General features: G+C 44.4%; 1 protein-coding gene across 2 annotated transcripts in view; it reads left to right on the top strand.

The window, feature by feature from the left end:
* Positions 1–21,244, top strand: part of NCKAP1L (NCK associated protein 1 like) — a 41,885-nt gene that overhangs the window by 17,281 nt on the left and 3,360 nt on the right. Inside the window, exons 14-30 of one of the 2 annotated variants that reach the window (XM_081061344.1) lie at positions 225–306; positions 489–547; positions 776–921; positions 2,206–2,338; positions 2,626–2,745; positions 4,500–4,645; positions 4,952–5,083; positions 7,789–8,007; positions 9,889–10,019; positions 12,753–12,850; positions 12,981–13,074; positions 13,218–13,300; positions 13,594–13,674; positions 16,102–16,195; positions 17,087–17,203; positions 17,544–17,653; positions 19,454–19,543. In XM_081061344.1, coding sequence (XP_080917470.1) covers positions 225–306; positions 489–547; positions 776–921; positions 2,206–2,338; positions 2,626–2,745; positions 4,500–4,645; positions 4,952–5,083; positions 7,789–8,007; positions 9,889–10,019; positions 12,753–12,850; positions 12,981–13,074; positions 13,218–13,300; positions 13,594–13,674; positions 16,102–16,195; positions 17,087–17,203; positions 17,544–17,653; positions 19,454–19,543 — 1,935 coding nt within the window. The remainder of the gene's footprint in view (positions 1–224; positions 307–488; positions 548–775; positions 922–2,205; positions 2,339–2,625; positions 2,746–4,499; positions 4,646–4,951; positions 5,084–7,788; positions 8,008–9,888; positions 10,020–12,752; positions 12,851–12,980; positions 13,075–13,217; positions 13,301–13,593; positions 13,675–16,101; positions 16,196–17,086; positions 17,204–17,543; positions 17,654–19,453; positions 19,544–21,244) is intronic. The other variant, XM_081061345.1, reaches the window with a different exon arrangement.

A 21,244-nucleotide genomic window follows, 5' to 3' on the forward strand; every position in this document is an offset into this window, starting at 1 on the left:
AAAGAAAAAAAAAAGACTAATAATCTCAGCAGTCTTCCCCTCTACCCCAAGGTGAAGTTACATAGAAATAGCAGAGAAAAAGAGAAATTAGGTGTTAGCCTGGTAGGGAACCCAGGAGGTTTCCTCCATCTCTTGCTTGGCTCTTTCTGTGGCTCTTAGAGATTCTACCTTCAGACACTGATCGAACCTTGCCCACTTGACGGTAATTCCAACTTCTCTTTTAGAACCTGTCTGTATGTCCTGAGGAGGAGTCCGTCATCATGTCCTCATTCGTCAGTACTCTCTCCTCTCTGAGTCTGAAACAAGGTAACTGGAGGAAGTGGAAGAGGCAGGGCATGTGTGAAGGGGAACAGCTTTATTTTCTAGAAATATTGATCTCTTGAACAGGGAATGGAGCAATATGGCTCTGAAGAGGATCTACCATTCTATACAGTGCGATACAGGGTGCTCCTTTATTATTGCCTTTTAACTTCTATTTTTCTATGCAGTTGATAGTGGAGAGAAGTTTGAATTCTCTGGATTGAGGCTGGACTGGTTCCGCCTACAGGTAGGTCTGTTCATGTTAATAGTTCCCCATTCTCAGGTTCTAGCCACCGGCCCCTTGCTTCCCTACAATCCCTTCTCTTTTTATCTCCTAACTCTGCTATATGGAGTGATTCAACATTGAAAACTGCTGATTGGACACTAAAAACCCCAACCAAACTGTAGCCCCAAGACTTTTTTTTTTTGGTCATTATCTTGTTTTTCTCCACCCCTTCCCCAACTCCAACCACAGGCATACACCAGTGTGGCCAAGGCTCCCCTGCACCTGCACGAGAACCCTGACTTAGCCAAGGTGATGAACCTCATTGTGTTTCACTCCCGAATGCTGGACTCAGTAGAGAAAATGCTGGTGGAAACTTCTGACTTGTCTACTTTCTGGTACGTCCTGATAAGGAGCTCTTTATCAACTCACCTGATCTTTTGTATGGTCTCTGTGGAGGACTGTGATTCTCCCAGATGGATGGGAAAGTCTTTTTATTTTTTTTTGCACGATTCCTTAAAGGTGGACACTCAAACTCCACAGCTCACTCATTCCAGCTTCTACCAAGTGATAGGAATTTGAAGTTGATATCCTTTTGTTCTGACATTTGGAGTTTACCCACTTTCCCTTCTTTGGGATAACCCATCAATACATCTTTTTCCTCACTGTTATCTTTGGGAACTTTTTTTATTCTTGGGACATTGTGATTTAGAAGAGATGTGCAAAACTTGGGGTTTAGTGGGGAGAACTGAAAATAACTAAAGCTGGAAGATAGGGCCTTTGGAGAATGAAAATTAGTTTGTCTTCCTTACCCTGTTTCCCCCAAAATAAGACCTAGCCAGACAATCAGCTCTACTGTGTCTTTTGGAGCAAAAATTAATGTAAGACCCGGTCTTATTTTACTATAAGACTGGGTCTTATATAATATAACATAATATAATATAATACCGGATATAATATAATATAATATAATATAATATAATATAATATAATATAATATAATATAATATAATATACCGGGTCTTATGTTAATTTTTGCTCCACAAGACACATTAGAGCTGATTGTCTGGCTAGGTCTTATTTTTGGGGAAACACGGTGGTATCATTCAGCATTTATTAAGTGGCTGCGGTTGTGCATAACTACACTTTGAGGGACCAAACAACATAGTATGTTGTCTCTGCTCTCTGCTTGAATATAGGTGGGGAGATATAACACCCACCTGTGAAAGGGACACCAACGTAATACTTGCAAATGTAAAAAAGTGCAAAAAGAGTGCGTGAAATTGAGAGGATGTAGGGTTTAAGGAAGATCAGTCTCATGGAATTAATCTGAGAATGTTTTCTGGAGCCTGAGTGTCCAGTTTTGGGAGCATGTGAATTTGTAGTACTGAAGGACTTCTAATTAGGGGGAATGGCCCAAATCATGCAGAGGTTCTAATGGAGGAATAGTAAATTTTGTACAGGGAAAGGGAAGAAAATTGTCACTAAACTGCCCTGGGGTCCAGTATAGAAGTCTGAAAGAGTTAAGGTCCTTGAGTTCCTGTCTACCTTAAAAATAGGAAAATTAAGGAGGAGAGTGGTGAATATCAACAAATATTTGTTGAAAGAACGAATATTCTCTCCACTTCAAAGGGACCAGCTCCTAAACCCTGGTTTTAAGTCTCCTTCCTTTTTTTCTGCAGCTTTCATCTCCGTACCTTTGAGAAGATGTTTGCTATGACTCTGGAGGAACCCACCATGTTGCGTTATGCCATTGCCTTCCCCATGATTTGTGCTCATTTTGTCCACTGCACTCATGAGATGTGCCCAGAGGAGGTGGGTACTCTGAACTCCAAACCCTGTGATCTGTCTCATCACATCTCATCCGTATTCCCTCAAAACACAATTCCAAGGGTTGATTGTGGTCCCAAGAAGGGCACAAACATAGGTATATCATATGAGTCCCTAATTGTCTCAGCTTTATGTAGGCTGTGTTCTCTCTCAGGGTTTCAGGTTCTTCTGTAGAAGGGATGGGTAGCGAAGGCCAGTGGGGCAGAACTATATTAGGAGGAAGTGGCTGTCTTGGTGATGATAATTTCTTCCATGGTTCCTCTTTCCCAAAGTACCCTCACCTGAAAAGCCACGGCCTTCATCACTGCAATTCCTTCCTGGAGGAGTTGGCCAAGCAGACCAGTAACTGTGTCCTGGACATCTGTGCTGAGCAGCGAAACTTGAGCGAGCAGGTAGGCTGAGTCCTCTCTCTGTTTAAGTTGCCCCTTTGCTATCATTTGGTGCCTTCCCCTCTTCCTACCTTTGTCTTCCTCTCAAATGCCAAGTTATCTAAACCGTTTCACTCAAGTAAGGCTAGAGCTATTGTGTACTTGAGTTTATGGCAGGATGCTTTTTTTCGTGTAGTGCCTTAAGTCTTTACTCCCTTGGGATGAGATAGAGGTGTCTAAAAATACTTATTTGAACAGCTGCACTCCAACGAAATCTGTGCTCTCATTTAAAGAGTTCTGAGAGATGAGTTAACTTTCTAATTTATTTCCCCTCTTCTCCCTGCCCTGGGTCCACATATTTAGGAAAGTGGCCCCTAGATCACCTGTCTTGTCTCACCTTGCTGTCCATCTGCACCTTAATCTGTGGCTATCTGAACATTTTTAGGCCCCTCCTCTGTGTTTATCTTCAGGGCTGCTTTCCTGTTTTTGTCTGCTTGTTTTCCCCTCCCCTCTCCTCCCTTGACTGACTCACAGCACCTGCTCACGATTAGCTCAACCTCAATTTCAGAAAATTTGAAAATGAGGAACTTGTTCTGTCGTTGCCCCAGCCTACCCACCCCTTCCTGGATTTGAGTCAGGCTTTGAAGCAACTTCGCTAGACGGGAGCCAGGTTGATATGTAAAATGGAGATAAAACTAGTTTCTTTATAGAGGGATCGTAAAGATTAAATGAAATAAAGTATGTTACATATTTGGTATACAACTCTCAATAGATGTTAGGTGTTCTTTATTTGGTACTTACTGGGGGCTAACCTGGGTTTTGGGGATGGGGTCCCAGAAGGAAGGTACACAGTCCCTGTCCTTGGGGAATGTCCTAGTTTAAGGGAAAAAGGAGTATAGACATATTTATGAAAGACGTTTCAATAATTAATTCAAAGAAGATATGCAAAAGAATACAATTATGGGTATATTCATCACTCAACTCGAATATCTACTACATATGAGGGACACAGAGATTGGCCAGTGCTGAATCAGGGATGACCAAGACATGATGGGAGTAATTATTTTCACATACACCAGCACTTCTGTAACCAAATGAGTATTGGCCCCTCCAAAGTTATCATTTTGAATTAATAATTAGTGATATTCCCATTACTAATGGAGTTATACATTTTTTGGCACTACTTTCAGAGTCTACCATACACACTTTTGCATAATTTCAAGGTGGACACATCTTTGTCCATCTAGGTGGACTTGACTTTTTGAAACAGAGTTTGGACTTTAATAAAAACCAAAGTTTAACTATAAAGTAACAAAATCAGTTTTCTCATGTCTCCTATGCTGCTCTAAGAGTAATTCCAAGTGAGGAGTTTCCAGACATGCTCTGGAAACAACTGTCTTCCCAGGTTGGAAGACCCTGGAAAATACAATTGAGTGGAGCTCTTAGATCTTATTCTTTTTCCTTGAATTTTTCCATTAGTATAGGCTCCTTTTCAGGCTGTGGTTGGGGGACTGATGATTTGATCTATAAAAGACACTGCCATCTGGAGACTTTGAGTCTAAACATGGGGAGATATTTAATAAAAACTGAAAGAGGTGAGCAGTTTGCAAATAGGCCCTCGTTAGAGAAAGAGATGCTGGAAGGGAAGAGAGAGAAAGGCAAAAAGATAAAAGAACAGAAAATAATGGAGGGACCTTTTTATACCTGTTAGGTGGGCTACTTGGCAATTTTAGGAACGAATGAATCTCCTTTCTCCAGTCACTTGTCTGTTTCTAAAGCTTCTCCCTAAGCACTGTGCCACTACCATCAGCAAGGCCAAGAACAAGAAAACCATGAAGCAGAGGCAGACTCCCAAAAAAGGAGAACCTGAGAGAGAAAAGCCAGGAGCTGAGAGTCACCGGAAGAACCGCAGCATTGTTACCAAGTGAGGATCTGGGCCCAAGAAGACGAGCTGGGCACTGCATCAAAGAAGGGAGAAGAGGGAAGGGGAAGGTGATACGGCAAAAGAATGCAGAGTGGTTGTGGGGAATGACAGATATGGAAAAGCACTTAAATGTAAGTTTTCGACTTTGCCTTTGTAGTCAGCATCAACGTGCACTGTTCTAGGCTGAGTGTTCCTAGAAGATGAAAGGGATCTGAGGGTCATGGGCCTGACAAATCCTTCCCAGATAATAGCAGGCAGTGCCAGACCCGTAATCAAGGCTCATTTCACTTTCTCAATTTCACCCAGCATGGACAAGCTGCACGTAAACTTGACAGAATTGGCACTGACAATGAATCATGTATACAGCTTCTCTGTATTTGAACACACTATCTTCCCTTCGGAGTATCTCAGCAGCCATCTGGAGGCCAGACTCAACAGGTATCACTCTTTCCTTGTCTATATTTGGATAGTATGGTCGTTATCGAAGTTGGGTTCCATTAGATTCATCTTGGTGGTCATGCAACACCCTGGAGATTTTGATGCAGTTAGTCTGGCATAAGTTCTCTGTTAAAAGCAAATAAACAAAAAGAACCCCAAAGCTCTACAGGTGGTTTTGATGAACAACCAGAGTGGCTCACCGCTGGTTTAGTAGACTGAGCAGAGCCTTTGCAGTGAGCAGAACTGTGTGGAGATCCTGGCCGTTAGCTGAGACATTGGAGCAGGTCATTCAACTTGCTTAGGCCTTGCTGTTCTGCTCTGTGAAGTACGGATAATGATACTTACCTTATAGATGCATAATTGAGAATTACCTGTGATTGAGAATTAGCAGAGAATTAAAGATTGTAATGAGTGCAAAGTTCCTGACATATTATGTCTTGATAAGATAGATTCTCTTCCCTCCACTTTGCCTCTCTCATTGCATTGCTTACAGAGGAGGAACATTCCTTATATTGGAATTGGGCACTCTAGGCAGCAATTAGGGGAAAGAGAGGAAGAATTATTGTGAATAATCCCCTAGTCTTCGATGTTTTCTTTTGGAATATGTAGTATATTCACTCATTCATTCAACAATTGTTTATTGAACAGCTACTGTGTGTGTCGGCAGTGTTCTAGAAGCTGTTACTATAGCAGTATACAAAAGAGATAAAAACCCCTGCCACCTTCTGGTGGCTGGGGGGGATAGAGGAACAAAATAAAGTAGAATATATAGTAGATTAACTATTGATTAGTGCTAAGCAGAAGAATAAAACAGGAAAGGGACACAGGAAGTGTGTGTGTGTGTGTGTGTTGCTTTTACATAGGGTGGCCAGGGAAGGCCTGCTTGAGAAAGGGACAGGTGAGTAAACTCTTGAAGGAAGTAAGGAGGCCAAGCATATGACTGGGGAAAGAACATTCTGAGCAGAGGAAACAGCAAGTGCAAAGGCTCTGAGGTGGGAGCATGCCTGGTATGTGCAGGGCACACGGAGGAGACCAGTGCGGCTGGAGCACAGAGAGCCAGGGGGAGACTGGTAGGAGGTGAGATTAGAGAGACTGGAGGAGTGGTATGCTGTCGAGATGCGTCTGTGTCGTCGTAAGGATTTCGGCTTTTATTCTGGGTGACATGGGGAGCCTCGGCAGGTTTTGAGCAGAGCAGTGCAAGATTTCACTCAGTAGTTCAATTAGATCCTTCTGGCTACACTAGGGGGACAAGGACAGAAGTAGGGAGAACACTTAGGAGTCTGTGTTTTGATTGTAGGAGTTTCCGATTTATTTTTCAATTAGGTTTTTGACTGGGTGATGATAAAATTAGTTTGTTTCCATTCCATACATATTAGCTGTAAGGAAGGAAGTATCGCAGGTACAGACATACATCAAGAGGATGACAAGTTGATAATTGTTCATGTATAAACCTTCAGAAGCTGGCAGTGGCTTCTAGGCCCTGGAGTGGCATGGGTGTGATCTTCTAGTTTCCCCTGAATATCTCTAATACTTTCGTCACTGACATTGTTCCTAAAGCCCCAAGGTTGGCCTAGAGGTTTGGCCTCAATGAAAATTCTAAAATACACTAGGCTTGCCCCCAGTCTGTCCCTTCTGTATTATTTTCCCTCAAGTGGTGCCTCCTCTCTTTTCCTCTGGGGAGCAGACTCTCCAGTTCCTTTCTTTCCCCTGCCATAAGCATTTTACCAAAAAACACAAAAACAAAGAACTCCCCAAACATCGGAGGCTTTAGGAAGGATCTGATTAACTCATTCACACTGAGGTACAAATAACTGACAGAGGCTTTGACAAAGTGGGATGTTCTTTTCCCTACTGTTTACCTTTTAACAAGGAAAATAGCCTTAGGGCAAAGAACTGACTGATTATGAATTCTCAGGTTCCTGGGGAAGGTGTTTCAGAAGGAAATGGGGAGTATTCTTGTGTGCGCCTAAAATAATACAGTAAGTCCTCACTTAATGTAGTTGACAGGTTCTGTGACTTTAAGTGAAACAACATATAACAAAACCAATTTTACCATATAAACACGAGTTAAGTTCCTATAGCATCTCATCAACGTTATAACAAAATGATATTATTCGAGGAGCTGATGTTCAGTGTGAAGAGTTATCTCACCTTGTCTAGGGTTGGGTATAGCTGCATGTAAGCCAAGTGTTCTCTCCATCCAACTCTGGCATCCCATGGCCAGTTAGGATTGCACTGCACTTCCAAGGATTTGTAGGTATGGTTTTCCATTTCTGACAGGGGTTGAACTAATTATTTTCTAGGAGAAAAGACAAATACTGGCCCTGAGAATGCAGGTGCTGTGAGCCTTCAGGTAGAGTTAGGTGGGATTTGGGAGCCCAGGTCTTTTACCACCTGAACTAATTTTTCCAGAGGAGGCAGAAGAGCATAACGGTGAGGAATCAAATGTCATTGGATTCAAGTTCCAGCTCTACCACTTGCCAGCTATGTGGTCTTCACAGATAGCAAGTGACTTACTATTTCTGTGTCTCAGTTTCTTCATCTGTAAAATGGGGATAATTATACCTACCTTACTGGGTTGCTACGAGGTTTACATGAGATAATGCATGTAGTAAAATCATAGCACAGCACCTGGAACACAGTGAAATGTGATAACTATTACTATGTTTATTAGGATGGTTTTGATCATGATTTTTGTCACCCAGAGCCATTGTGTGGCTGGCTGGCTACAATGCCACGACCCAGGAGATTGCAAGGCCTTCTGAGCTGTTGGCAGGAGTCAAAGCGTACATCGGTTTCATACAGTCACTGGCCCATTTTTTGGGTGCGGATGTTTCCAGGGTCATCCGCAATGCCCTTCTGCAGCAGACACAGCCGCTGGACTCCTGTGGGGAGCAGACTATCACCACTTTCTACACAAATTGGTCAGTGTTGCTTGTCCTCACTCTGCCTTACCTCTTTGTTAGCACTTTTTCCTTTACACAGCAGGACCTCGGCGGGTCCAGGCATTTTAACTCCCAGAGCCACAGAGCCCCAAACAGGCTTGTTTCGGCTTGAAGACTGGAGCAATAAGCTGGGGCAAGCCAGCTACCCTTCTGTCCACCACGATGTCCCTTTCTAATCTCCCGTGGAACGTCCATTGATCTCCTCTGTAGCAATTTGACCTTTTCTCTCTTAGTCGTCAGTTCCTAACCTTCCTTTTCTGGATTCTAACTATTTTAATTTCAGATGATCTCTCTTCTTCTTTCTGAAGTTTCCTTGTTTCTCTTTTCACCCAGCTTCTTCTTCTGAAAACCATTCTGACATCATCTCTCGGGAACATTGTCTCTTCACCCCCAGCCATGACCATGTTTCTAGTAGATTTTTTTTAATGGGGATGGGGGCCTCCTCCCCAAAAGGTAGGAATTATGTAGCAGTATTTCCTTTGAGATTTAAAGATGGAAAGGAGCCGGATTCCTACCTCCCCAAGCCACTGGGTGGCGCTCTTAATCCAGTATGAGCTCATCAGGAGAGAGGCTGCAAAGCACCCCCCCCAGTAGGAGAAAGACAGACAAGGTTTTGCAAATACAAATGCCAACAAGGTCCCAGAGGTAAGGTAAATGGATGTTATGGGCTACCGTGTTTCCTCGAAAATAAGACCTAGCCGGACCATCAGCTCTACTGCGTCTTTTGGAGCAAAAATTAATATAAGACTTGGTCTTATATTATATAATATAATTATATTATATTTATATTATAATTATATCGTATAATTATATTATATTATATCGTATCACATCACGTCACATCACATCACATCACATCACATCACATCACATCACATCACATCACATCACATCACACCTAGTTTTATATTATGTTAAAATAAGACTGGGTCTTATATTAATTTTTGCTCCAAAAGACGCATGAGAGCTGATGGTCCGGCTAGGTCTTATTTTTGGGGAAACACGGTAGGTGGGAACTTCAGATAGGTGGGGAAGACATGCCTTTTTAAAGGGGGCAGTTGCCACTTAGCTCCACCCGATCTCTGCCTCACTAAATCCTTATTTTTAATGTAAAATCTCTCAATTTCAAAAGTTGACAACTAATTCAAATTAAAAGGAAACAATATATCACATTTGACAAATGGGTTTGACCTACCCGTGGTTAGCTGTGACTTCTGTAAGACCAAGCCCATAGCTAGTTGCCTGGGTGAATGGCACGGATTGGCCAAGCCCTCCTCTGCTGACATTGTCTGGGGGCCTTCTCAGCTTGCCCAGAGGTCAGAAGGGACTGTTTGGAGACTGGATGATTAGTGTTCATGGGGTTTCTCTGTCCAGGATGTTTGACCTGAGATCTGCTTCCAGGATCCTAAGTTTATAGTCCAACATTTTCATTGGAGAGTTTGAGGCTAAGTATATTTCAGAGGAGCCCAATTTAGTAGGAGCTTTTTTCTTGTTATCTTGGGCTTGTCTAACATGACAGAGAAAGGTCAAGGGTGAGGGGAGTACAATAGCCGGAAAAGAGCAGGAGCTGAGGGAGGAGAATGCAGGCTATTACATTTGATGGCCCAACGAAATACCCTGCAGATTAGAGGTGAAGCAGGATTACATTACTGCCAGTTGTTTCTGAGCCAACAGCTTGGGGTTGTTGGCCAACAGCTTGGGGTTAATTAGAGTGTTGCAGTATCTTCTTTGAGTCTCTTTTTTTCCACCCCAGCCTTTGGTGGAGTTTCTGTTCCTGAGCCCAGTAGTAGTGGTAGAAAACAATGGTAGGGAGAAAAGATTGAACACTAATCTCCTGTGCTTTCTTGGCCAACCCTGTAGGTACCTAGAAAGTCTGCTTAGACAGGCGAGCAGTGGGGTCATCATCCTCTCCCCAGCCATGCAGACCTTCATCAGCCTCCCCAGAGAGGGCGAGCAACACTTCAGCGCAGAGGAGTTCTCTGACATCTCCGGTGAGCCCAGGGCCTGGTCTCCTTGTTAAGGAGCTGAGCCTTTCCCCGCAATACAGTATCTCAGCCAGTGGATTCCATCTCAATTCTCCTACTTTCTCAGAGACTCATTCTACCCTCTCCTCAGCATCTCTGCTAGATTCCACCTCAGGGACAAAAAGAGATTCTAAGTGAGACCCAGAATTGAGGAGTGGCCTGAGGGTTGAAGGTGGAGAGGGACAGTGAGGGGAGTTAGGCGTTAGGGACACTTAAGTCACTGAAAGGATTTATTCTTCGAAGGATAGTAAATAGTTATTTTCCATCTCCACGAAGAATAAAAGAATAGGACATATAACGAAGAGTAAATGATAAATGGAAGAAGGTCATTCTCATGCTTGGAATTATTAAACAGTAGTCTGATGTCATGGCATCTTCCTTCTTAGGGATACATTTTAGAGCCTTTAACCAGTGCTTAGATTACCGATGTTTAATAATGATGATGAGATAATGGATGGCACTTATTGTGGGCTAAGTTCTCAGTGTTCTCATGTATTAACTCATTTAATGCTCGCAAGAGCCTTGAGGTAGATACTCTTACCCCCATTTTACAGATGAGGACACTGCGACATGGACACGATAAGGAGCTTGCCTAAGGTCAGACATTCATTAATGATAGAACTGGGATTTCAACTCAAGGCAGTCAAATTCCAGAAGCTGGTGCTTAATCACTGTGTAGTGCTGTTTCCCAGTGTATGGAAGTGCTTTTGTGTCTCAAGGGGGGCCAGGTAAGGAGTGTGCAGTGAATGAGTTGGGAAGTCATTCTCTTTTTAAAGAGGGCTTTAAGTCATACAGATCCTTTTTCATGGATTTGTTTTACTGACTGATTTATGAACTCTCCTACTGCTTCCTCCTTCCTTTCAACTCCATATAAATCATGGATCCTGCTTGGTATTTGGGACAGGTAGGCGACATTTCAGTGACCCTCCGCTCTCCATTCTTCTCCTTCCTTGGGGGTGTTATGAAAGTCAGAGTATGCAGTTCTGCTCTCCAGCTCTGTCTTCTTCCTACCCTCATTCTGACTCCATCAGTAAGCTGACCCTACTCTTTATCTGCTGGAGGTTTCAGATGTCCCCTTCTCATCAACTCCACCCACAAACTGTAGGCAGCATCTAAAAGCAGCTTTAGGTCTTGCTGACAACTGACAAGCAGCAGGAGGTAATGCTGATTCCCCCTTCTACCACCCCCACCCCAATTTTCCTGGGTTACCATGGTGATGGGGCAATGCTACTCCAAAAATAGACGGAAAGAGGAGGATGCCCTTGGGTTACTAGCCTGGAGTAGAGAAGACTAGAGTAAGGAGGTTTGGCAGATGCAGACCTGTGGGTCAGCTTGCAGGGCAGCGGTCCCCTCTCCATCCATCTAGAGGATGGACCTCACTCCCTTCGCTGTTGTTGGCCATTTCAGCATTATCTATGTTGACTGGTTAGGGAGTCCTTTTCTAGGTCTCAGGTCAATCTTCCTACTGTCAATAGGTGGCTCTAAAAATGTATTTACTCTGGACAAAGCTCTGTGTCAGTTGCTGTGACCACTTCTACATCCTCTGCCATTGGTGGAGGTGGAGGCCAACCAGTCTTGCCCTCAAAGACTTGAGCATGGAGCCTTGATTTTCGTTTCCCTCTGAACTCATATTAACTATGTTAAACTCACCTTTCTTGCCTGGTCTCTTGTTGCTACTACTTCTGGTCTTTTTATGGTTTTTCTCTGCTGGGATGGCCTGTAGCCAAAGATCATAGCTAGAGCTCCTCCCTGTTTGAATTTGTCACTAGTGTTCTTAACATGGGGTTTCCCCTGACAGCTTTATTTGATTCACAAAGGACCAGAGGCAGACTGTGTAGGGAGGGATAAGACATTAGGGCAGACGAGATGAAACAGTATTTAGAGGAAAACACAATTGCGACTCTGGGGATGTGTGTTGATTGTGAAAAAATAAAAGGTAGCTTAAGGAGAGAAAAAGTTGAACAGTGAGGCGTTAAACTAGGGAAGGGGAGGGAGGAACATAGACAAAGCCAGGCCTTCGATAAGGAACTAGTTGTGGTATTTGCTGGGACACCAGAAGGGGCAGTAAGGCATTACACTAGCTTACTGGTACCAGCTTTTAACTTGGTTAAGCACCTTGGACAAGCACTTAAACCCTTGCCCCCTTGTCTGTTAAACCATATATCTCAGAGGGTTGTTAATAATTATCATAATAATCCCTTATTCAGATATATATATCTTTATAGTGTTCTAATGTTTTTATAATGTATGTTATTTATTCTCATATCAATTCCATGAGGTATTCAGGGCAGATATTGATTTCTTCATTTTACAAAGAAGTAAACTGTGCTTTATAGAGCGTCAGTGACTTGTTTAAAGTCTTATGTCTACTAAAGTTACTACAGCTGGTCCAGTAAGAATAAAACCCAGGTACCACATCAAAGGACTTGGGAAAGTATAGATTCTTATAAGGATGTAAAGTAAATAGTTCTCATTTGTGGTACGTATTGGTGTGAGTACCAGTGGGGAGAGGGTAAATGGTCGCATGGGCAGGCCAAACCTATCACATGAATGTAGGATATCAGGTCACTTTTGCTCCCCAACTTCCCCCTTCCTTTCCTTGCTGAAACACTTTTTAAATAGTCAAATCACCCTGTAGCTGTTGTGCAAATGCTCCAGTGCCCTCTGAGTCCAGCTGGAATCTCTGTAACTCTATTCCAGAGATGCGGGCCTTGGCTGAACTCTTGGGCCCCTATGGCATGAAGTTCCTGAGTGAAAACCTGATGTGGCATGTGACCTCTCAGATTGTGGAGCTGAAGGTACCGTGGAAGCAAGCCCCGGGCAAAATGTTCAGCCTCAGGGGAAGAGGGTTGAGAGTAGGAGACTGGGGGAAAGAGGTACTGTGGGTTCCAGCATTTCCTGCCTAACGTCTCTGTGTCCTGGCTGCAGAAGCTGGTGGTGGAAAACATGGATGTGCTTGTTCAGATCCGCTCTAACTTTAGCAAGGCGGACTTGATGGCTTCTCTGCTGCCCCAGTTGATGGGTGAGCACCTCCCCAAAAGGGAGAAGGAACTGTGGGAAAAGCATTGCGGGATCTGGGTTTGGGGGATGTCGGGGCTGGGCCGGATCTGAAGAAGCAGAGCCATTACTGTCTCCTAGTTCTTTAACACCCGTCTTTCTCCTCAGGGGCTGATAATGTGCTGAAACGCATGACCATCATTGGAGTTATCCTCAGTTTTAGGGCCATGGCCCAAGAGGGACTTCGGGAGGTGAGTTGGGGAGAGGGGCTGCCACAGAATCACAGTCCCTTCCGTGGTAGGGCTTGTATGAGAAGTTGTGGAAAGGGTTGGAGAACATTGAGGAGAAAGGAGCTTAATTTAGTAGAGGTCCTGGAAGATCTGGGGCTAAATGAGCTAAGGAAAGCTGGAGGCATGGGGAGAGGGGTGGGAAGCCAGCTAGGTTCATATTTAAGCTGAGGCCCTTTGTTTTGTTTGTTTTCACCTGTCTTTGAAGGTACTGGCTGGCCACTGTTCTGTGGATTCATTTATCTTCTTTCCTCCAGGTTTTCTCCTCCCACTGCCCATTTCTTATGGGTCCCATTGAGTGCCTGAAGGAGTTTGTCACTCCAGACACAGACATCAAGGTACGGGGGAGTGCAAAGTGGAATCCAATGAGGAGGCGTGTTGAAAAAGGGTGTAGTTAGGATCTTGTAAGGAAGAGAGGGCTCTGAAGAATACAGTAGGGAGAAGAGCCAGGATTTGAATAGGAAAACACTGGGGGAGATTTTGTGAAGCGAGAGGGCATTGGTCAGACAAATATTCTTGGAGAGAGAGGGCAGAGCTGGGGAGACATGGGGGAATGGAGAAAAGTGGGAGCCTGGGAGACCCTGATGGGGCTGGGGAAACATTACTGGAGGGAGAGGGGTAAGCTCTGGTACAGTATCTGTAAGTTTTCACGTAAGATGTGCACACAAGCTCCTCTTTAGTCAGTAATTTAGGTACTTTTTGTAAAAAGATTTGTTCCTTCCATTCCCACCCACCCTGCCTGCCTTTAGAGTTTCCTTTCTTTTTCTGGCATTTCTTCCCACTAGTTGTGAAACTTTCTGGTTCCTTTGTCTGTGTCATCTGCCACAAGGCACCGTTTACTACAGAGATGGAGAAAGAAAGAGGGGCTTCTGTAGGCACCCCAAGTCAGACATCTATTCCCCTCCCCTTCCATTATCTTGTCTTTTGAATCACCTGGAACAAACAAGTATGTTACGCAGGAAATATAGCTGAAGGCTGGGAACAGGGACCTTCAAACGCACAGGGCAGGCTGCTTCTCTTATTGACTCCTTGAACGGAGGGCAGTCTGGTTAGCAGAAAGAATTAAAATTAGGTGTCAAGAAAAATGTTCTTACCTTGAGATCAAAAGAGTTGTGAAATATCCTCTTCTGTTTGTGTAAAATCAGATGAGGGTCAAGTGGTCATGGGGGCCGTGAGGGAGTGATGTTTCACCGGGATGGCTGCCCCTTTGGACTAGTTATCATTTTACAGTGAGCCTGGGTTTCTGGCAGCTGCTGATGCTGGCGCCAATGCTCTAGCCTGTCAGGAGCTTGTCTAGCTGATATCTCCCAGGCAGCCCTGAGCTCTATGCTCTGCCCCTTGTGAAAATAAGCAGGTGGAGGTGGAGGGGGGGATGTCCTGTCCATCAGAGATTCTGTTACTGCCTCAGAAGGTGAGAAGGTTAGGATAAAAGAAAAATAAGACCCCTTCAATCATCATCCCTTTCTTCCTCCAGAAAACCACAGGTCATGGACCAGGGCTCTGACCTCCGAGGCCATGGTTGCCATGAGCAGGGTCATCTAGTTAGTAGGGAATTTAAATCCAGGGCAGAGCAGAATGTGGCTAAAGTTTACCTTCTGTGTTGAGTCCCGTAGGTAAAGTTTGTGTATATTGCTATGTTTGTGGGGTTCTTCGCATATGATATTCTACTTAATTGTCTGCTATTAAAACAGTTATCCTTATTCTCTCAGGACATGTTAAAGTCTTTTTTTTCAGCCTCAAGGGGGTCTAAGTCCTTGGTGTGGGAGTGGGGCTTTGAGGCTATATCCTGAGAACCTGATTCTAAGTACAACGAGGGGGTTTGGGTATCAATCAGTAAATATTAATTGAGTGCCTTCTGTGAGCTTAGCATTGTGTTAAAAATTAGAGAGGATAAAAAGAAATGCAACATTTCTAGCTTTGAGATAAAAGAAGAGGAGGGAAAGGAATGATGTTTATTAGTCTATTAGTAGTGACTGTTAGTCCGTAGGGTAGATGCTTTGCACGTGCAGTCTAATTTAATCTTCACAACAACTCTGTGAGGTAAGTACTATTATCCTAGTTTTACAGATGAGAAAACTAAGGCTCAAAAGAGGTTAAGTAACTTTTAGTCAAGGTCCCATATTTAGTAAGTGGTGGTGCTAGGATTTGATCCCAGAACTTCTCACTCCAAAGCCTTTTTCTCCCTTCTCCACGCCATGAGGTTAAAAAAGGTACATAATCTAGTTGGTGAGATAAGCCATATGCCTCACCTCCTGTCTGAAAAGATAACTGAAGTCACCAGGCGCTGTGTGTGATCAGTGCTGAGTCACTGCTACCGATTTAAGGAGGCAGACATGGGTTTGGGCTGAAGTAATCAAGGAGGGCTTCACAGAGCATATGAGATTTGAGTTAAGCCTCAAGGGAGGGTGTCACCTAGATATGAGTAGAGGAGAGGCAAGAACACTCTGAAAGAGGGAAGAACGTGAACCAAAGTATGGAAGTAAGGAAGTAAATTATAGTTTAGAGAGTGAATAAATTACTTTAGGAAGTATTTGGAGAAATAAAGTTGAAAGAGTAAATTTGTAATATGCAGTATGTGAATGCCAAGCTAAAAGCATTTGGGTTTTTCCCTGTAGGTTAGGGAAAGCTATGAAAGGAATTCCTGCAAATGGTGATGGTACATCAAAAGTTTAAAATCTGATTTAGGAATCCTAACTACCTGTAGCTTCTGCCAAGCACTTCTTTCCTGGGAATCCTTTTCAGAATGTTGTTTTCTTCTCTACCAGGTGACCCTGAGTGTCTTCGAGCTGGCATCTGCTGCAGGAGTGGGCTGTGACATTGACCCAGCTCTGGTGGCTGCCATTGCTAATCTGAAAACTGGTAAATTGGGGAAAAGGGTCAAGGGAAGTCCTGGGCCATATTTTGGGGTGGGAAAATGTCAATGTCCAAGAAGCCTTTTGTTTGGGATTGTAAATTCAGGGGATATAAACTGGGAGCTAAAGAAAGACTAGAAGCATGGTGCCCAACCCCCACAAAATACTTACACAGGTCATGTAGATTTGCAGTTGGATTCCAACCAGTTGACCAGCTAGAACCAGTTGATCAATCAGCTAAAAAGTATTAAGTGAGAGTCTGATGCTCGGCAAGCGCTCAAAGGAATTTACAATCTGGTTGGGGAAATATGATTAATGCAGATGAAACAATGAGAGAGCAATACACTGGTAGTGTGTGATTTCACGCTGAGTTGTGTGGTAAAGTGTGTGACTCCCCAGAGTGATCGTGTACTCTCCCTTCCCACCTCGACACTATTTACTTCTTCCCCAGGTCTCTCACATTTTCCGTTACACATTTCCTCTTACACATTCACACTTACACACACTCAGAACAGGATGGAACCAAGGGGTTGGTATTAAGCCCTTTCAAATCTCCAGACTGGCCCTCCCTCTTCTCTTGGTTTTGGTGAGACTCTTTCCTCTCCTTCTGGCCTCTCCACCCCATCACAGGGACAGTGTGCTTGGACTGCTTGTCAGCAGAACCCTTCGCTAAGAGCTCTGCTCTGGCACCAGAGGAGGCCTCCAGGCCTCAGGCCCCTCACTGTACCTGGAGGCTCGTCCTGTCCCCGTCAGCACTAATGGCTTACCCATAGTGCTGTATAAAGTGTCTTCAGAGGTGTTTTCTCACGTGATCCTCACAGGAATTCTATGAAGTAGGACCCTAGAGAAGAATACTCCTGTTTGCTGACCTGACTTGTCCTCTCTTCCTTCTTACCAGATACTTCCTCCCCTGAGGAAGAATATAAGGTGGCCTGCCTGCTCTTGATCTTTCTTGCAGTTTCCCTCCCACTCCTTGCCACAGACCCTTCTTCCTTCTATAGCATTGAGATGGATGGTAAGTAAGCAGTAGGTCTGAGAAAACCGTGCTATTGAGGTTACTGTCCTAGGGTGGGGAGATGAAAAGAGACATTTATCTACCTGGAAAATACAGACGTCTGACTCAGGTGCAAAGTTCTGTTTCAAAAGGCACTTGAGAATGAACTATCCAAAAAATTCAATTTAGTGAAATTTTGTAAGAACATCCTTCTTCTAATTCCCAAATGCCTACTAGTCCTTTTGGTGTTAAACAGGGGTAGTCCAGCCTGAAAACATATGAACTTAGCAGCTGAGGTCAGTCTGGAGTGGCTCACTTTATTTCCTTTTGTTTCTTTCCCCCTCCATCAATAATAACCTAGGTTTCAGCAACAACATTCACTGCTTGACCAAAGCCGTCATCCAGGTGTCTGCTGCCCTCTTCACACTCTACAACAAGAACATTGAAACTCACCTCAAGGAATTTCTGGTGGTGAGTGGGCTAGGTGATAAGGAATGTAAGGTTGCAAAATCTGGAGAGAATTGTTTCGACTTAAATCCACAGACAATTATTGTTGAACAGGTCTTGGAGTCTGAAATCCTACCTAATTCATTAAGCAGGGAGAGGCCACTTTGTGAAAGGCAGGAATTTCTTCTAAATTCCCTAACAGCTGGTATTTCAGCCTCTGCCCGAATACTTAGAAAGAGCATTGGACTAAGAGTCAGAAAATCTGAGTTCTAGTTCTAGATCCATCACTAAGAAGTTGTGTGACCTCTGAAGAGCCAAACTTTCGGGGCCTCAGTCTTCCCATTTATTAAATAGAGTGATTAAACTGAACCCATGGTTCACTACCTTGGTGTTATTAGAATATCCCAAGGAGCTTGTTCAAATGCAGAGCCCCAACCCTTATACCAGATCTACGGAATTAGAATATCCCAGGGTGAGTCCTGGCCTGTTTTTAATAAGATCTCCAGGAGATCTGATGTACAATAAAGCTGGAGTTTTACAATCTATAAGGCCCTTTCTAACTCTAATACTGACAAAAAGTAAAACTTTTTTTGAATTCTCAAACTTGAGCATAAATCAGAATAGTTTAGAGAATTTCTGAGTCAGTGGATTCCACATGTTCTGGAAAATTTGCATTGCTAACAAGTTTCCGCGGGTAGTCCTGATATTGCTGTCCTGGGATGTCCTGGGATCACACTTTGAGAACCACTGGTCTAGATTTCTAGGGACTTGGGCTTACAACCAGGTGGCTGATTCTACTGTAGGCTATGTCTAATTTGTTTGAAAAAAATGGTTTTAAAAGAAATTTTAGCCAAAGTTTGGCTTCCTGTAACTATCACTATTGATCTTAGTTTTGCCTCTGGAAAAATGCAAAGCAATCTCTTTCCATTGTTGAAAGAGGCCCAGAATTTTCCATTCTAAATCCTCCATGGAGGAATCCCCCATCCATACACTTCTGATACATGGTCCATTACCCATTGCCTTCTTGAGCATTCTCAGCAAGAGGGAGCTTATTCCTTGGCAAAACATGATCTCATTTAAGAAGTAAGTCTTCTTTCAGGAGGAAACACAGTAGATTATATTCTCTCAGGAATCATACCATTGTCTTGAAAAATACATGTCTGAGGCTTGGAGGCTTGGGGCTTGAGTGGGTCTCTATTTAAACTGGGCCAGCCCATCAGACAGAATGGGCTCTGAGCATCAGAGGTATAAAGAGGACTCACAGCATAGCTCTAAGATGGGGTGAGAAGGGAACTCCCCCTCTCCCCGCTTTCCCTTTTACCTTATTTGTTTGCTAAATGGGCCTGGGATACAATCCTCCCTCTTTGATTTGTTGGGGACCTGGAGGTGAATGGAGAGGACAGCTATTTGGGAGTTGACAGGAGGAGAATACCAAGAGCACTGTGTGTCTGAATCAGAGGCCCAGCCCTGTCTCTAGTTGAGTGAGGAGTCAGCTGTAAACATGATGACAGTAGTGTTTGGAGGCTGCCTAGGAAAAGAGATTAATCTCCTGGCACCCAGCATTACCTGCCTTTGTTCTGGGTTCTTTCCTTGCCCTTGCCCCCTCTCGCCCAGTACCCCTGGCAGCCTCCTGTTGTCTGCACTGGCTGGTTGACAGGCGATATGCATCTGAAACAGAGGGAATTTGCCACTTTTCCGCCCTGAGTCTTCTCAACATCCCAGCACTTCTCAACATTCCTCCTTGATCTTTTCTTTTGTAGCCCGAGGCTGTCCTACACTGACCTCCGTAAAAAGCTGCTTCCCTTACAAATTCTTTCCTTACAGGTGGCCTCTGTCAGCCTCCTGCATCTGGGCCAGGAGACTGACAAGATTAAAACCAGAAATAGGGAATCCATTTCTCTGCTCATGCGCTTGGTATGTATGTCGTGTAAGTTGGTCTGGGGAAAGAGCGCGGGAGGACCAGAGGGAGACTCCTCTGTAGGGTCTTTGGGTCCCTGCCGTTGCCATCACCCAAAGAACTTAATTCTGCCTGACCCTCTGGGTCTAGTCCTCACATTCTAGTCAACACTCTAGACTTGTCCTGTAATTGCAAGGGCGAGTCTTCAAGGTCTTCTCTGCAGGCCAGGGCCTTCCTGGCCTTTAGCTGATGGGCCCCCTTTGCCTGCAATGTTCTGACCTGGTGGGGCAGCTGAGTCCCTCATCCAGAACTCCCTGCCCAGTACGTGTTTGGTTTTATTTGGCCATTTCCTACCACGGGCTTTCTTGTCCTTAAGAGTACTGTGAAGAGGGTGCCAAATAGCAGGGAGCTGAAATGGGGGAAGGTGGGGAGGGCTCAGAGAGGGGGGGGATTTTAGATGACAAGCTATAAGGCAGGGGGCCAGGTGGGCCATGTACCAGGCGGCTCCTGCTAGCTCTTCTCCTTTTTCCCCAAGCTGCGGGCTTTTCTCTACTTTGGCAGAAAGTTCTGGGAACTCTGACTCATTTTGTTAATTAAAAACAAAATCTTTTCCTCATGACCCTGTTTCCCTCCCAACACACTTACTCACTCTTTTGCTCTAAAAGTCTGATTCTCCAGGTTAGTACTTAGATATGGACAGGAGGGGCTCCTGCCCTGGGCCCTGTGTTTAAGAGGCCCTCCTCTGGCCTATGGGGCGAGGACACGTCCACTGGAGCCTGTGCCTCACCTCGAAGCCCCAGTAAGCATTTCAGAGACCTCAGAATTCTCTGCTAAGCAGCTCCAGCCCGCTTGTGGGACTTGTAGGGCGGAGTGTCTTCCCCACATCCGTCCTACTGAGGTAGACTGCTGCTGGTGGATTTGCCTCTGGTGCCCAAAGAATGTAGGGCTGGAGCTCAGCTGAGCAGATAGGAAGTCTAAGTGTGCATAAAAAACCCTTCCAACTGAGGCTGGTTCCCGCTTTCCTGTTCTGGTGTGGAGCTCTGAGCAGTCTAAGAATTGTTCATTCAAACCTGGCCTTCTATGAAATTGTAAAAGTATATTGTGAAAGTTGAAAGCTAGAACATAATAGTCTATTTGATTTATTTAGTCATATGGTATGTGGGCTGCCATTTGTACTCTTGGCCCAGGACCACAAATGTTAGGGGCAGGCATGCCTGCGACTCCCCCTGGGTCTCCTTTAAATACATGGGCACTGAGTGGTATCTGTGTCTCGGTTTCTCCTGCTAGAAAAAGGCCTAGGTTGGGCTGATTACGGATTATGATGGAGAAGAGAAGAGAATGGACATGAGGGAGTGTGTGTGTGTGTGGGGGGCAAGTGGTGAGGGGTGAGAGGGCAGAGGAGGCAGGTGGCATATATGGCAAATGCTGGTAGTGTGCTAGGTAGAGCACAGTCTGTGGAGCAGACTTTATCCATAAAAGCGGCCAATAATCCTCATGGTAACAGTGGTTAAGATTCATGAGATAATATATGTGAAAGTGCCTCGTACATAATAGATGCTCAACAAATGTTAGTTCCCTCTCTCTGCTGTTTATTTTAGCTTCTGGATGGTTAGGTATGCCTCTTCATTGCCTCGGGCAGTCTGCACTTCTGGAAGGTTGGAGGTGATTCTGTATTGCCACACAGCCCTGCCTCTTCCTTCTGCTTTGCTCCCCCCACC

Source organism: Rhinolophus hipposideros (genome assembly GCF_964194185.1).
Source record: "Rhinolophus hipposideros genome assembly, chromosome: 9".
Lineage (NCBI taxonomy): Eukaryota > Metazoa > Chordata > Mammalia > Chiroptera > Rhinolophidae > Rhinolophus > Rhinolophus hipposideros.